At 39.0% G+C, this 17,587-nt stretch overlaps 2 protein-coding genes across 4 annotated transcripts; both read left to right on the forward strand.

Moving 5' to 3' along the window:
* Nucleotides 1–6,063: 6,063 nt before the first annotated feature.
* Nucleotides 6,064–10,088, forward strand: LOC129347885 (uncharacterized). The gene is made up of 2 exons (XM_055006526.1): nt 6,064–7,298; nt 9,960–10,088. The coding sequence occupies exons 1-2, from the start codon at nt 6,126–6,128 to the stop codon at nt 9,969–9,971; spliced, it is 1,185 nt and encodes a 394-aa protein (XP_054862501.1). The 5' UTR covers nt 6,064–6,125; the 3' UTR covers nt 9,972–10,088.
* On the forward strand, nt 9,962–17,009 carry asb13a.1 (ankyrin repeat and SOCS box containing 13a, tandem duplicate 1). 3 transcript variants are annotated; one of them, XM_055006527.1, is made up of 6 exons: nt 9,962–10,090; nt 13,776–13,963; nt 14,257–14,413; nt 14,508–14,642; nt 15,506–15,697; nt 15,836–17,009. In XM_055006527.1, exons 2-6 carry the CDS (start codon nt 13,871–13,873, stop codon nt 15,991–15,993), a joined length of 735 nt encoding a protein of 244 aa, XP_054862502.1. In that variant the 5' UTR covers nt 9,962–10,090; nt 13,776–13,870; the 3' UTR covers nt 15,994–17,009. The 3 variants fall into 3 exon arrangements, with proteins under 3 accessions (XP_054862502.1, XP_023155548.2, XP_023155549.1); XM_023299780.3 differs by lacking the exon at nt 9,962–10,090 and adding an exon at nt 11,429–11,587; XM_023299781.3 differs by lacking the exon at nt 9,962–10,090 and adding an exon at nt 11,498–11,654.
* The last annotated feature ends 578 nt before the right edge of the window (nt 17,010–17,587 follow it).

Raw genomic sequence — 17,587 nt, forward strand, 5'->3', positions numbered from 1 at the left:
CATGAAACTTGAACGTCAGGGTTTCAGTGAATGAACTTGACCTGTCAGATGTGTGATGGCCAATGAGAGTCACTGCTCGTATGGCATCCTTGTATCATGTGACTGTGACCTCAGCAGACAGAGTTTTTAATCTGCTCTGGTTTTAAACGTCATCACTGGCTGCAGTAGTTTCTGTGATGTTCAGCTGAATCTCTGTGACAGACTTTGGAGCAAAGGACTCACATTTTCCACTTAAGTTTGTGAGCACAGTCAAACTGGAGACGAAACTGAACGTGAACGTGTTTGTGGCTTTGACAAGTTGTTGGATGGTCATAGTGAAGCGTTTGTAACTTCAGTTGTGACTGTAGATGATTTGGTCCTGATATCTAACCATGTTAGAAGGACTAACATGACCTTATTTCCTCTCAGGGTTTGTGGACTACGTCGTGCAGCGTCCCGCCAACGGCCTCCCGGAGCTCATCTGGATCATTGATGATGATGACCGCGTCGTGGTCTTCAATGATTCGGATGAGTCTTCCGAGGAAGAAGACTCGGAAGAGGACCCGGCCGACTGGAGCACCAGCGAAGACTCCGGCTACAGCAGCCTGGACGAAGATGAAGAAGACCTGGAGGACGGCGAAGAAGAGGACATCCGACCTCGCTCCCCCCTGGTCCAGCGGCTCCCCCCTCCTGCTGGTGCTCCAGTCATCGCTGCTCCCGCTGCTCCCCCACAGGAGGACCTTGCTCTCCACATCATCTCCTTCCCAAAGAGGCCCCAGGAGGAGAGCGATGTGGAGGTACAGGTAGGTACGAAGAGGCAGCGGACCAGTGAAGAGGACAACCAGCAGCCAGGACCATCTACATCCGGTGCCACAAACCACAGCGCGTCCGGTCCCTCCACGTCAGGCCTGAACTTCTCTGTGACCAGTGGAAACTGGTTCAGGCCTTTTTGGAGTCCAGATGATAGTGACTCCGATTAGTCCTGAAACTGGTGGAAGCTCTGAGCAGAGAAGTTCCAGCTGACAGGCAGCTCCCACTTCTTACTGCAGGGATTGAAAACATCAAGATCCCTGCAACTAATAGTAAAAACCCTCCTTCACATGTCTTAGTGTCATCAGATAATGTGGGAGGAACGGTAGGTATGAGCACCTGACAAATACAGGTGTGTTTGTTCTTCTTTTTTTTTTATCAGAGGTAAGTATAATTACAATTGCACATATTTTCATTTTCAAGTATTATCCATGTTACTAACACTATTTCTTTAATGTCGCTGCTTTCATCAAATTAAAGTAAGTTATTACTTCAAATGAATCACTTATTAAGGATTTAATATCTGTTCTTGATCATTTATAATTGAAGCATTTTACTGACATTTGCACTTTCTGTTTTGTTTCATCATCTCTGAACAGAACTCCTGGATGGTGGACAGAGAAGACCGGACCGACCAGACCAGAAGGATGGATGACCAGGAACCAACTGGAGAGTGGAGGACATTGTGAAAATGTGTATTTACATTTGTATTAGTTTGTGGAGTGTAATGCAGCAGCCTGGACGAAGATGAAGAAGTTAAGTGTCCGATGTAGCAAATTTTAGATGAAGTTTCAACATATTTTTTGATAGGATCCAAATTTATTAGCCTGACATCAATAATTGTTCAAGAAATACTGTCAAAAGTAAGACTGACTTAGTTTAATGTCAAAATTAAATAACTGTTATTGTTTATTCTAACACATTTAGGTTCATCTTTGCAAACCATTTTTATATGATGAAAACTTATGAACATGACATTAGAATTTTTAAGATAAATATTTACTTTGTTTATTGTTACAATGTATTTAAAATTGTTGTTTGCTGCAAATAAAATTTAAATATGTGCTTTTAACATTTTTGATATTGTCATAATTATTAGTATAACATCAAAACTTATGATATAAATATTGTAAAAATATAACATCTGTTTTTAATGACGAGAACTTCTTTCAAATATTGTCAATAGTGGATGTGTTTTATTGTAAAAAAGCTATTTTTTAAGAAATATGTATTGAAAATAAAGGTCACCTTTAGTAACATTTTTGTTTTGATCTGACTGTATTAATGTGACTTTAATACTTGTTGAATAAATATCATAAAAATTAAGATTTACTTTAATGATGTTTTTGTTAAAAGTGACTTTCAGATATTTCAATTTTGATGTTTAATAAATCTGCAAAAATCTCTATAAAGAAGTTTTACTTTTTGTCATTTTGGGTTATTGATGATAGATTGATGGAGAAAACTTGCATCCATTTAGAATAAAAACAAAGTGTTTGTTTGAAGGGTCTGAATAGTTTCCAAAGTGACTCCATAATTGTGTTGTTCATGTTTGTCACTGTTTGGTTACAACTCCACTGGTTTATTGTTAAGTCAGATAATTGGAGTGTTTTCTGTGAGATCGTCCATCTTCACTGATGGTGGATCAACGTGGAGCTTCTTCAACACTGAACCAGACACAGAAGAGTCACGTGTGTTTAAACAATCAGCTGCACCGAGATATTTTATAAGAAGAAGCAGTTTGATGACATTTTTAAACGACTTGACGTGAACACAGTTAAAAATTCTTCACAGAGTTCAGAATATGATGTATTCTGTGTATATTTTAATGTCTTGCTAAACATTCTCGGACAGTTCAAATCATGGCATTACATCATATTATTGATTGAGGCTTGAAAACTAACAGCTTCTCTGGAATTTAAATTATAGACCAAACCAAGTGGTAAGATACTTTATGAATTGTGGTCTGGTCTTTACTACAGCTCCTGAAAGGACACTCTCAGTTGTATGACTAACTGGAACAAGATAAAAAAAAAGAATCCAGATGTTCTGTTTTAACAAACACCTCTGTCTGAGCTGACGTTGTTGTGAATCTCCGCTGTGTGTCAACTAAGTTGTTCTTCCTTGGGGAACAGACCATAGATGGACTGGATGACTCTACAAACAGCAGCAGCTACTTAAAACCACCACACTGGAGGAGTGTTTGTGTTCACCAGTCAAACATTCTCTCTCTTAGTTCTTGTTAGCGGCTAAATGCTTCAGAGGTGAGACGTGTAACACTGAAAAATCTGAAAGCATCACAACAGAGGAGTGGCAGGTCTGACGGCTCAACAAGGAAACAATGAAGCTTTAAGGGTGAGAGCAGCTGCAGATTCAGATGAGAATTACATTGAGTGAAATGAAAATGAAGCCAGATTCTCTGGTTATAGACTTCTGTTAACTATATCAAAAAGAGTTCTGAACGAACAAGTTAACAAAAACATCTTTAATATAAATAACACTGACACGTCACAGCAGTGCTCTGCAACCAGAACTGTTTATCTCAGTCTAAGTTGACATGGTCCTGACTCAGAAGGTGATTTCACTTCACATTTTCCCATCATTAATGTATCTCTGATATAGAAATGGACCCACTCTGCTCTGTTTCTGGAGATTGTCCACAAGAGGCTGCTTTGTTCTGCTCCAACTAAAGTACACTGTAAAATACAGACAGTCCACTGTGGTGTCACTTAACATGTATGTTTTCACAGCAATCCTCCATGTGCAGGTCAATATTCACAGAAGTTACTTTCTCACACCGTGACTCTTCATTCTTTTGTCCACATGTGCAGCAAATAAGTTCTTGTCCACAGAATCCCTTCTTAGTGGTTCACTGTAAATAATATTCAATTGCTGCAGAAAAAGCAGCAAAGCCTCCACATCCCAGGACTCCAGCCTTCAGTCCAGCTGCAAAACAGAAACACAAGAGATGTGAGGACAACAGAAACACGTGTCCTTCAGTTTGAACCATCAAAGCAAATAGAGCAGGTTACATACCTGAAAACCCGATGGCTCCACCAGTCACACAGCTGCTGTACACAGCGTTCTTCCAGTCAGAAACACCTCTGTGCTGCAAATACAGAACAGGTACAAAGAGATCTTACAACTGTGAACTTGAAGCAGATAAAAAAAACTATGACTCTGATTAGAAGTACTAGTTAGAATATTATTAGATGTGTTTTTTTCCCAATGCTACTTTGAAAACCAAACACAGTTTAGCACCAGAGGGCGCTATGGGATCTCTGAAGAGGTTCAAAACAGAACTACTGTACCATCATACTACTCAACATGGATCACTGGATGGTGTTACTGAGCAATGTGAGATTTCCTTAATTAATAAAAATTTCATAATTTCACCCCAGATGGACCATGAGAAATCTGCTGGATCAAGACTCTGAAACTAATAAATGTATGTCTCCTTGTTAGATTAACAGAAAAACATGTAGAATACTGCTCTCTAGAACATCCATGTTGTTCCCACTGACAAAGTGTCTTAGCAATAAATCTGTAACGACCAACTGATTAGCTGTCAACTTAAAAACTATTGATCAATTATTTTTTAGGATTAATTAGTCAGTTTATGTCTAATATCTCTGAATATCTTTTGGATTTGAACAAAACAAAACATTTGAGACTGTCTTGGGCTGCAGGAAATAGCGAAGGACATTTTTCAAAAGTTTTGCCATTTTGTAGACCAAACAACTGATTGATTAACTGAGAAAATAACCAACAGATAAACTGACAATGAAAAATAATCATTAGTTGGAGGCCTACTGACCAATGTTGTTAACTGTAATTTGAATACAAATCAGCATACTTTGTGTTTTTGGAGCAGCATCACTGATTTTATGTTATAGTATGTAACACTTTGCATTAGGCGAAATTCACTGGATTTTGGTTGATTTTTTGTGAATGTTCGTAAGAAACATTTTTAACATTTCTTTTTTTCCACCAAAAATTGTTCAAAGATTTCCCAAAAATGTTGAAAATGTGGACATCAGAACTTTCACTGTGAAAATATTTTTTTTCCCACATTTTCAAGCTTTAAAACGGGTTAATTTTGACCCGCAGGACGACACAGGGGTTAATTAATAAAATTTCTTTTTCATTTCTAGTAGAAACCACCCCATGAGCCTTTAGTTACAGTCGTACTTCACCATAGACACAAGAAAAAATGATTGTAAAAGGAGGAAAAGCTGTCATATTTTAACTTCACTCTGCACAAAAAGAAATAAAAGACTTCATTTGTGCAGCTCTCCAAGTTCTTGCTGAGCACCAAGTCTGGGAGGAAATTTCACTGCAAATATCTGAAGAATCACAGAAGCAGAGATCCAAAAAAAACAAAAAAAAAAAAAAAACAACTAAAAACACAAATGTAGAAAAATGGTGCAAATACAAAGTTTACAGACTGACAGAAAAGAGAACATGAACAAATTGTTTTGAATGTTTTCCAGGACGTCTCATATGTGAAATGTGACATATTATGCTGGATTATAAATAATTATATTAAATATCTCAGCATCACTAAAAGACACTGGTGATTAAAAAAAAATATTACTGTGGCTATAGCTCAGATATATTTGCATTTATTTTGAAGTTGGTTCAGGCACATTCTATCTTTATGAACTAATAAACAGAAATTAATGTAAATGGTTTGCACATATTATATATTAGTATATATCTTTGGTGCACTGGAAAATATACTTTTTAAACAGTTTTAATAAAATTTTTATACATACTTGAATTTACTGTTAATTTTAAATGTTCACTGTTTATTATATTGCATATTAGTGATTAGAAAATGGTAAATGACTATAAAGTGTAATTCTACAGTTAAATTACACATAAAAACGTGCAAAATCATAAAATATGTTTATCGTAAAACAGGTATTTGACGCCCACCACAAAAAATTTAACTTTTTCAAATGATGCTTTATTCTTTTACAACATTTGGCCATTAAATTGCACTTTTTAAAACTATATTTCCACAATGAAATTGTTGTTATTTTACAAATTTTAAATGTTTGATTACATTAAAGATAATAACTACTAAAATCATACTTTTAAAAAAAGATTTAGTGTTATGATGTTTTATAATCAACACACTGACTGTTGATGAAATTCACAGTGTGTGTTTCAAGCAACAGTCGTGTTGTGACGTCACAAAGGCCCGTTCCTTCAAACGGTATGACGACACGTTTGACGTCACGGTTGGTAAGGTATAAACAGGAGTCAGACAATCTAGCTTCACTTCATTTTGTTCGACAGAGAAACAACAGTGAGGAGAATCGAGAAGAATGGCCTTACAGAGAAACTCACAGGAATCACACACCCAAATGATCACCACGGAAACCCTCACTGCACGGATCTGCTCCTTCTTTGAAGGAATCGGATCACAGCAGATGCAGTTGCTGGTCGAAGGGAACCCGGACCACCCCACTAAAGTCCTGCTAGCAGAAATGCTGTTGGACATTATTCACATCTGTGTCCAGTCAACCCTGGAACATTTAGGGAGGACACAGACGCAGATGTGTGTGGAAGACGTGTCGGCTGCCGTAGCTGACGCTCTTCCTCGCAGCTTCGCGGAGGCTTTAGAAGATCCGATCAGCAGTGACCTGACAGATAACCTGAAGGAACTGCTGGTTGAAGAAGTGATCGACAACCTCAGATCTTCATCCTCCAGTGAAGATTCTAGCCCCAGACTGACGCCTCCACAGCGGGTCAGCAGTATGGTTGATGAAGCCATCAAAATGATCCACAGCTCTGCTGCTGGAAGCGGACAAAGCCCAAAAGATTTAGAGGCTTTGAGGAGTCTGAAGTCGGACCTCATCTCTCTGAAATCCACCGACAGCCTGGATACGACCATCGAGAAGGTGGTCCACAATATCATCCAGAAGACGGTGGATGAAATGACGGAGTCGCTCACCCAGACCAGCCTGATCTCATGTAGTTATGAGGAGATGGAGAGGCACATCAGCGAGGAGACGGACAAGATCTCCTCGCACCTCTCCTCAGTCCTGGAAGCGCAGCTGAATCCTCCGTGTGTGGAACAGGACGCCGAGGAAGTCGCCCCAAAAGGAATCGTAGGGAAGGTGAAAACCTTCCTTGCGAAAATGTTTGCGAAGGCGCTGATGTTCCGCACGTGGGGGCGCTTCGAGAAGAAGGTCCACAGAGACCTGAAGAGGTACAGCAAGGAGGCGACGGACGTCCTCGTCGAAGCCGTGGAATCTCTGCTAGAGGTCCACGAGGAGACAAAGGAGATTTGTTTCCTTAACATTCCCGAAAATCGGACGCTGCATTTCACGCAGGCTCTGACAGACATGCTTTACGAGAGGTCCACGGAGATGGTGATCCCTGCGCAGCTGCGCAACAGAGACCGTCGCTACTCGGACATCCAGTACCGAGTGGTTGTGTTCCTGACGCTGGTCCGCTGGTGGATGACCACCCTGATGGTGCCGTACACCAGACAGGTGCTGTGTGCTCTGATGGACGGCTTGTATCCGCTGACTTCTTCTTTCACCAGCGAGGAGCTGTTTCCTCCGTGTCCGGAGCTGATACCGGAGACGGTCGTGGAAACACCGGAGACGGTCGTGGAAACACCGGAGGATGAGAGAAAAATCTACGTGGCTGTGACCGTATATCAGATTGTCGCCAGGCTTTTCCTGAAAGCTAAGATGCCCTGCTCCTATGCAGAGCTGAAGGTCCACTTCAGGTGGCTGGCAGAAGATGTTTGGTCGCGGCTGCGGGAGAAAGACATCAACATGATGGTGGACAGATCTGACGAGCTGCTCAAAAGCATCTCCAAGGATCTATTGAAGTGGTTTGGCGGAATGTCGAACGTCCTGGTTCTGCTGGAGCTAAAGGCTCCGCAGGTCTCCGCCTGCATGGCTGCGTCCATAAAAAATAACCTGCAGAAGAAGCGTCCAGCGATCTGCCGCTTCTTCTGCTCTCTGGGCAAAGCCTTGACCAGACCTTTCAGACGAAACAAATGAACCACTGAAGACTGGTTCATTGTTTCTATCTGAAACACAGATAAGGGAATAATCAGGGGTTTAGTTAAAATAATGGTTTATAGTAACAGTAGTTAGTAATAGTAAGAATAACAACAGTAGTAATGTTATTCATATGATTAGTATTAATTTTAAAAATATCTTTCTGTATTTTTTTAAAACAATTATAAAAAGAACAAAAACTAAGAGCACAAAAATAAACTAAAAAAAAAAAATAAACTAAATCCTAATACTAAAAATAATAAATAATTCCTTGCATTCCAATAGGGTCTTCGCACCATTCGGTGCTCGGACCCTAATCATCTAAACTAAATCAAATCGTAATACTAAATAAACTAAATTAAATCATAATAAAATCAAATCAAATGAGTCTTTATTGTCATCAATATCACATGAAGCAGTGTTTCTCCAGTATCCAAAGAGCAGATCAGCAGTTTATTAATGTGACCGTCGCCTGTTGTATGAAGCTGTTCATCAGTCTGGTGGTTCTTCCTCCGATGCTCCTGAAACACCTGCCTGATGGCAGCAGTTCAGACAGTTTGTGGAGAGGATGTGAGGAGTTCCTGCACAGCAAATTTGTGGAGTGAAAAATCTGGTAGTTACAGTTTTTCTCAGTCGCTGTGGTACATTTCTCGAATCATCCTGGACATTTGCAGAACAGTGCATTTCTCAAAACAATTCGTACAAATAGAACAACACCATGGATTATCTGCAAAAGCCAGTCTCTTGCTCAAAATCCTTCGTTCATCTCTCAAAAGTAAACATCTGTGTCAATGAGAATAGAATAGAATAGAATAGAGTGTGCTTTATTGTCATTATACAGTGTATAACATCAGAATGATAAGCCCTTGTGTTATTGCGTGGATCAGACAGTCAGATTGTTGAGTCATGTCATTCTAACAGTGTTCTCTGGAGGGATGTTCTGATGTAAACTATGGCTAAAGTTTTGATGACAGTTATTGTAAATTGTACGTTACACCTTAGTGTATGCGGCAGATTAATTGCAAGAGACTGGACAAGATTTACATTTACGCTTTTACTGTTCGTATCATAATCTGTTGACAGACCACGTCATTGAGATACAGAAAGGAAAACAGCGCTGCATAGCACAAAGAAAAAACAAACAAGCAAAAGTAGAAATGTGAACATAGGACAATCTCCCGAAGGCAAACTGTCCATGCAGTGCTGTAGGAATTCCAGTGCAGTCTGACATTCCTGTCTGTTGGGCCACAAATTCTCATCCACATCACGAATATCTTCTCTTGTGTCTTTGAGTGATTTCAGCATTTGCTTCCAGATGGGACCTGCACACGGAGCTTTTATTTCCATAGACAATATATGGTTGTTCTGCAGTGACTCATAGCATTAACACTTTATTATTATGTTGGCTGTGTGCATCTGCTGCTTTTCGAAGAGTTGGGATGGTTGAATGTTTCTTTTCTGCATGTTACCGACTTAAACGCACCTTTTACTATAGATGAAAATGTAGTTTTTAGTGCCATTGCAAATTTGTGTTTTGCATTTATGATAAATGTATCAGTTCCTGTGTGAGGGGTTTCATATTAGTTTATGAGCATACTGACAGAGGGGGCAAAAGTATGTATTGTAAGTATGGAAATATACATGCATTGCTTAATGTAGTGATTTTGAAATTTATATTTAATGACCTGCATTCATAAAGTGCCTTTTTAACTCTACTTAGGTTCTACATAGCGCTTTACAAAATTATTCTCATTTACTCAAAAAAAACAACAAAAAACCCCCCACTCACTCTAATGGAGCAGCAGATGTCCATTTGTATGCTTCTCAAACTAAACTGCTTTCACAAAATTGAAAACCAGCATGTTTTTATTTACTAATAAAAAGTTATTGATGTTCTATGAAATTAGCAGTGACAGTAACAATACATAATCAATATAAAAGGATAAAAAATAGCAATGAACAATCTGCTATGCAGAAAACTGCATGCTGACACCAATGGTTATAGAAGGAAAGGCTTTCCCTGCAGATGAGCTACTTCCAGACTTTCCCTGTGTACTGTGCCAAAATCACACTCAAACAAATGAAATATTCATTGCAATACAATACTGGCTATACATGGATGTGTATCTGTGTCCTCAGATCTTTACGTGAAGCTCTATGTGGTGAATGTTGCCGCCCAGAAGAGGATAATCAAGAAGAAGACCAGAGTGTGTCGTTCCTTTAACGAAACCTTCCGCTTCTGTATGAACCCAACCGGACACTCACTGCAGGTATACGCCCATCCTCACCACCTTATATACACACACACACACAATGATGTTTGCTCCACAATACTGACAATCTCTAATCATTCATACACTAGCAGCTAAAGAATGTGAACATAGTAAATGACTGGCTTGAGAGGAAGTAGATGTAGAGATCTTTTGTATGTGAATATGAAGCTAGAAGCTTAGCATGAAGACTGGAAATCAGCAAACAAGGAGCATGACAATTAAAGGGTAACTCCATCTCAAACCATCAAATGTTTCCAACAATTTCTGCTCGACAACCTCTGATTTGCCTAAAATGTTTACAGCTTAAAATGTAGGTATTTATAGAGACATTTGTAACATTTCAGCTCATTATGTTGCATACTTACCAAATTAAACAAAAACAACTTTCTATTATTTTTTGTAACTTAGAATTTAATATTGACAACATATTATATATGTTTTGTTTCATGTTACTGTGACATGGAACTACATATGGCTCAGGAAATATCATTTGTTGACTTCTGCATTATCAATGTTTTTGTTCCTAAGTGCTCCAAGATGGAACTTACTCATGACACCTCGAATTTTTTTCATATTTCCCCTCACCTATAATCACAGACTATTTGATATATTAGTCCAATATTGCAGATTCTATGTTAAAGGCATGATTAGAAATAACAGTAAAAATTTCAGGCTTTTATCTTTAATAGTTAAAATGAGTGTTTGTCATCCAAATATAGCCTTATGTTTCAATGTGCAAAAAAAAAAAGAAAATGAAATGGGCAATTTTAAAAAGTGTATATCTTATAAAGTACACTAGCAGTCAAAAGTTTAACACACCTTCTCATTCAGTGCTTTTTATTTATTTGTATTATTTTCTACATTGTAGATTAATAGTGAAGACTAACACTTTTTTATTAACAACACAATTCCATATGTATTCTTTTATAATTTTGATGTCTTCCGTGTTAATCTACAATGTGTAAAATAATTAAATATAAACCTTTGAATGAGAAGCTGTGTCCAAAATTTTGACTGGTAGTGTATATAAAATTTTAAAAAATTTAGATACTATTTTAAATATCAATAGTTTATTTAAAAAAAGACTTTCAGGCTAATCCAAGATGGTCAAGCAGAAGATTCCTGATATAGTTGGATTATGTTCCTTTTGTCGTTGCTTACACTAACATTACTTGTAACTAACGGTAACAACTAAATAAGGAAAGGAAACCATCCTTTCCTTATTTATTTGTTTAAAGCAATGCTATTCTAAGGTTCCCCATAGTTTGAGATAGAAGAATCATATTAACGCATTAACGTAACTGCCACACTAACAGTTGACCACAGAAACAGCGCCAGTATGTGCGCAGGAAGTCTCCCTCCTGCAGACTACGTTTCCCATAATTCTGTGCTGCCTCTGGAAGTCTTTGCTCGTGTTGAGTCTCCCTTAGCTGCGTGTTTTCCTAATAAACATGGAGGTGACAGCAGCACGGCGCTCGTTTCTTTGCGATATCGGTGAGCACCGGGAATTATTCAAGCTGACGTAGCAGCAGATGTTAGCTAGCAGCTCCAAGCGTCCACAGTGAGTCTGGGGTTTGTTGGCTTGACGACTTTTTTAATGAGGAGGTGACACTTGTGGGGCAGTTATATTCATTTTAGCCCTTAAATGTCAGCCATGACTGTAACATGTAGGCTAATGAGAGAGTTAGGGTACGCTACGAGAAGCTAACTGCTCCAAAATAGATATTATTTTGCAGTGTTTACAGGGAGAACTGCGTACTGTATACATTGCGAGGAAGCTAATATTACTAGCCATACACTACATCCACTCCTACTGTCACCAACAAGAATTAACCCTTTTATACATTATTTCATGAAATACTTTTTTAAAAATCCTGAGTATTTTTTATAGTCCCAAATGTACAATATAAGTTTGTTCAAGACCTATAGTTTTATAATGGATTTCACACATCAAGGGCTTAAAATATACTTAAAGACAAAGTGCTGCAGCTAAATATGGAAAACTTTTGAACTACTATATGGGTCATTTCACAATTACAGGACAGTTTGGCTTAATTTAAAAAAAAAATAGACCTTCTCTTTTACAGTTTTCTGCTCCATCTTCATCAATAATAGGTAATAAACTATCAAAGACTTGATTGGCTCAGCTTACACATCAATGGTACCATTTTTATTCCATGTTTTATTTGTTGTTTGCTAACCCTACTCTAATCACAGTAACAGGGTTGCTAATCCATGCTAATGTTAGCTTTTTCTCAGCAGTAGAAGCTAGATATTTAGCTAGCTGTTACTGCTGACCAAGAGGACAAACTGTCCAAAGAATTAGTCTGATCCTAATAATGTGAGGTAAAGTGAGACATTCAATCAAGGCTGACAATGTTATGAAAATATGAAAAATAGAAGAGCAGACATAGCTTTGCTCTACCCATTCTTTAGGGAAATAGTTTGATGATGTTAATTCCAGCGTTTCATGTGATTCACTTTTTTCTTCTTCTTCTACCAGCTAAAAAGGTTATGCTAACAGGGTTGTTGTGGGACACATGTTCCATGCATAATAATTATTATTTAAAATATGATGTTGAATAAAAAAATGTTCCCACAATTACAAGAGACATCAATGAAAAATACTACCAAAAAAAGGAGACTCAAATTTCATTTTAACTGTTTTATTTGGGGTTTAATTTGGTCATCAGAGGGATGGGACAAAAGATAAATGACATTTTAGGGAGAACTCCTGACTCATTTGGTATTTTAAAAATATTTTTAAACATTTTTTTTCTACATTTTTTTTAGATTGGGGCTCAAGACAAGTACATTTACAAAACAACTGCATGTTTTAGTATTTTGAACATGGATTATTTGAAATTTGATGAGTGGAACGCAAAATGTCCTCCAGCTCTGGAAAGACCCTTATATCACCATGGAACTTCCATAGCTGATTACTTGCAGTTGGAACATTACTTTCCAGGGAAGATCAGAAATGACACAAGGACAAAGTGATTAGATTTTAGCAATGATGCAGCTTATACTGGATCCACTGATTTGTTAAAGATTTCTGTATCATTGTGAGATAGCATCACCGCTCACAACTATAACAACAAGTGAACGCTACATCAGCTGCCTGCTGGCGATCACATGATTGTGATCCTACAACAAATCCAACAACAAAGATTTCATCCATCAGAAATCATACAACTGAGCAGCCTTAGTGGAGTACTGCGCTCTCTGAGTGCTTTTCTTGTAGTGAATAATGTGTTGGTAGTTGAAATTTGAATAACTCCACTGTCTTGGATGCTGCACAAGAAAAGGTTAAACCATTCCATAGCAATTAGTATGTGAAATTTGTAAGAGTAAAGTTTAGTTATTTATTTATTTTCTTTTTCTTTTTTCAAAGAATTGTGCAAGTATTTATTTGAAAAATGCAGGGGTGTTTTGCATTGTGCTATAGCATTTTCTCAGCAGACATTTGGACATGACATGACAGGAATGTACAGTTAATTACATCAGAAGTATTAAGACTGGTATTGCACATGCTGGGTCATTGTTATGGCTCACTGGAACATGTGATGGAACTGAGCCTTCCTCGTTGAAACTTGCTTCACCTGTGCTTTTACAGCTATGGCAAAAATGTGAACATGTCTGCTGTGTAAAGACTCTGTTGTGCTGTTAATGTGTGTATAAGGCTTCTGGGCAGACCGGACCACTCTGCATGAAGCAGCATCCCACGGCAGGGCTCTACAGTTGAAGCAGCTGGTAGAAAGTGGAGCTTCTGTCAACATGGTGACCGTGGACAACATCACTCCACTACATGAAGCCTGCATACAGGCTCACCCTAACTGTGCCCGGCTGCTGCTGGAGGCTGGAGCCCAGGTGAGATAAAACTCCATGGAGAGCCAAACCTGACTTGTGTAGAAGTTAAAAAGTAGAGTTCTTCAAAAAAAATGGAGTGGGGCTACTTATCACAAACACAGATACAATGTTATGCAATCTAGAATAAATATTAGCAGCGCGCAGTATTAGAAAGGATTTGAGTCAGTGCCTCTCTAACACCGTTGAATATAAAATAGATTGTACATGTGTTCACCTTGTGATGCTGGCAGCTATGACATGTGCTGCTGAAATACAGCAAGGAATATGCCGGAACTGTTTCTCTGTTCTTCCAGGTGGATGTTCGCACCATCCATGGCAGCACTCCTCTGTGTCACGCCTGTGCTTCTGGCAGCCTAGAGTGTGCCAAGCTGCTGCTGAAATACGGAGCCAAAGTGAACCCGTCGCTCACAGCTCTCACTGCGTCGCCACTCCACGAAGCCTGCATACAAGGTGAAACTTCTGCAGCAGAAAGACTCTGTTCAGACAGCCCAGTCATACCTTAGCAGATGCCTTCACTGGGAGTAAAACGTCACATTCTTCTCAGGTAATCCTGAAGTCGTGAGGCTGATGATAGCCAGCGGTGCCAAGCTGGAGGCGTTCGATGTCCACTTTGGTCCTCCCCTTCACATAGCATGTGCTAAAGGCAATGTGGATTGTGTCAAGGAGCTGCTCAGTGCAGGTCAGAAAGAACACGACAGATCCATCCATTATCTATACACCACTTAATCCTCATTAGGGTCGTAGGGGGCTGGAGTCTATCCCAGCTGACTTAGGGTGAAGGCAGGGGACACCCTGGACAGGTCACCAGTCTATCACAGGGTTACACATAGAGACAAACAATCACACTCACATTCACACCTACAGAAAATTTAGAATAATCAGTTAACCTCAACATGTTTTTGGACTGTGGGAGGAAGCTGGAGTACCCGGAGGAAACCCATGCATGGACAGGGAGAACATGCAAACTCCATGCAGAAAGATCCCAGGAAGAGCGAGACACAAACCAGGGATCTTCTAGCTGCAAGTCGAAAGTGCTAACCACCAAGCCACTGTGCAGCCCAGATGACAGATCACAACAACAGAAATACCTGACAGCTGTGAAAGGAGTCCATTGCATTCATTCTGAGAAACTCTATCAAAAACACAGAGAAAAATACACCATGGTACTTGTAGCGACTTCAACGAACAAGAGTCGCTGAGGGACTGAGGCTGGGCCTGTTTGGTAGACGCGCTAAACAAAAGAATACACTGAGATTTTAAAGAATAAATGTAACCTTTTATTAAAGAAAAGGGATGATCAGCTCATGATAACATGCACAAAGTCATAAAGTAATCAAAGCAATCAAAGAAAACATACGGCGATCCAGCTCACCCCCTCTCTCTCCCTCAATGAAAATGCCCCTTAACCTTATAATAAAGCAACAATTCACTCATGACTCCTCATACAGCATTTATTGACAACTGAAATGGCCCTGTCTTTAACTTTCAGACTTTTGTCAGTTGGAATGACTCAATCCAAGGACTCCTGTCTACTTCATGCAGGTGCCAACGTGAATTCAGTGAAGTTCCATGAGACAGCTCTGCACCATGCTGCTCGGGTTCATATGGTGGAGATGATCGAGCTCTTGGTGGAGTTTGGAGCGAACGTGTACGCCAGCGACAACCTGGGAAGAAAGCCTGTAGACTACACAACCGCTGCGACTCCCTCTTACACCTGCCTCTGTTTTTATGAAAGTAAATTTCTGCATTGCTTCGTAATTGCAGTCAGGGAAGTCAGCTGTTCTCACGAGTGTTTTGAAATCAGTTGATCTGTTTCTGCTTTGCTTTTAAAGCTTTATAACTAACCTTCTGAAAACCTCTGCTTCCCGACAGGTAATCCTCTGAGCCTGCAGCAGCTGTGTAGGATTTCTGTGAGGATGATTCTGGGTAGCAGAGCTCCAGAGGTCATAGGACAGCTGGGTCTATCTCACCGCATCCACAGCTACCTTCAGTACTGGGATCATCCCACATCACTACAGACTGACACATGAATGGTCTTAAATAAGAAATGTCTTAAAAGAAGCGTCATGGACATCACATCTACTTAAATACTTACTGTCCAGAAGTCTTGGCCCACGGCTAAGTTTGTTGTTTTAGCAAAGTTGTAATGCGACTACATTGTTTTTTCTTTGTCTTTGAATCAAAAATTGTCTGTACCTTTCAGCATTCATGATTCCATTCATTTTGACAATATCCCCAATACTGACAGAATTGCAGCCTAAAACTATGACACCCTCCATCGGGTTTCACCAAAGCCTGAGAACACTCTTTCTTGTACGTCTCTAACTCCACTTCTCACTTATTGTCAGCGGACCCGAACATTTCAAACTTGGCGGCATCTTTCCAGAGGACAGTTTTCTGTTGGTCTTGGGTCTAGTCTTTGAATGTGTTTGCATATTTCAGCCTTTTAGCCTCGTTTTCCACCTGACAGGTGGTTTTTTGGTTTCTTCTTTGCTACTGTTCCACAGAGGCCATTCCTGATCAAACTTCTCTGTCGTTGCACGGTCATACTTTTGTACACTAGCACAATGAAATTTGCATGGACAGCAGAAGGACCAACTTGGCATCCATATAAAGCTGCCAGAAGCTGAGAGGTTTTTTGCTAGACGCCTTCTGGTCTCTCAAAGAATAAACGTCTCCTCAGACACTAACCGTTCACTTCACTTTACACTACCTTTTTGTCTTTGGCCTCTCCGGGTTCCTCATAACAGCCTGAATACCTTATCTTGAGTATCCTTTCTTTTTATGATTTAGTTTGAGAGGGGCAAAATTCTGACTTTATGTTTAGTTTTTTTGTCTTTGGCATTTTGAATAGAATGATATAATTGAGACATCTTATATATCAAGGAAGCTTCCAATAAGTTAAAATCGAACTATATGTAGCTACTCCGGTCTGATATAATGAGGGCCACACATCTTACAGATGTCTTTTAACAATTATATTTCTCCTCAATCAGCTGATGCCGTGAAAACTATGAAAATAAAGGACATATAAACATTTCAGATATACACGTGTCACAAAAAATGTCTCTAATTAGATGCATTCAAAAAATAAGTCTTTCAAGCTAGTTTTCTGTCGTTAGATGGGTCCAATATGGAACAACAATGTATTAAAACCATCCAAGCAAAGCACTTTAACCAATGATGCCAACAAATATGAAACAAATAACAGTTAAAAGTCACAACTGCTGTGTGTGCCTCCCACACCGTGCAGAATAGTTATGTTTTTAGGCCACATTTTATGACCCACATCCCACAGGTGTGACCCATAATTAACCTGTGGTCATGTGACTTGTTTCATTCTCCATCAAATAACCATTTTAAAACATCATTAAATTTTAAACCAAACATCAGTTTTGAAGGTGTACATTGTCAAAATTACCTTTCTTAACATCTTATTTATCATACTTTTAATCAGTTTTAATGGTCATGTGAATTAAGATGTTTATGAAATAATGACAGAAAATGATAAATAACTTGAAACCATATCTCTAAAAAATCACTGACTTTTGGACAGTTACACTATAAGTAATGTTTTATGGCAAAAATAACCTTGAATCATATAATAACGTGATTTTTTAAATA

Source organism: Amphiprion ocellaris, chromosome 21 (genome assembly GCF_022539595.1).
Source record: "Amphiprion ocellaris isolate individual 3 ecotype Okinawa chromosome 21, ASM2253959v1, whole genome shotgun sequence".
Classification (NCBI taxonomy): Eukaryota; Metazoa; Chordata; class Actinopteri; family Pomacentridae; genus Amphiprion; species Amphiprion ocellaris.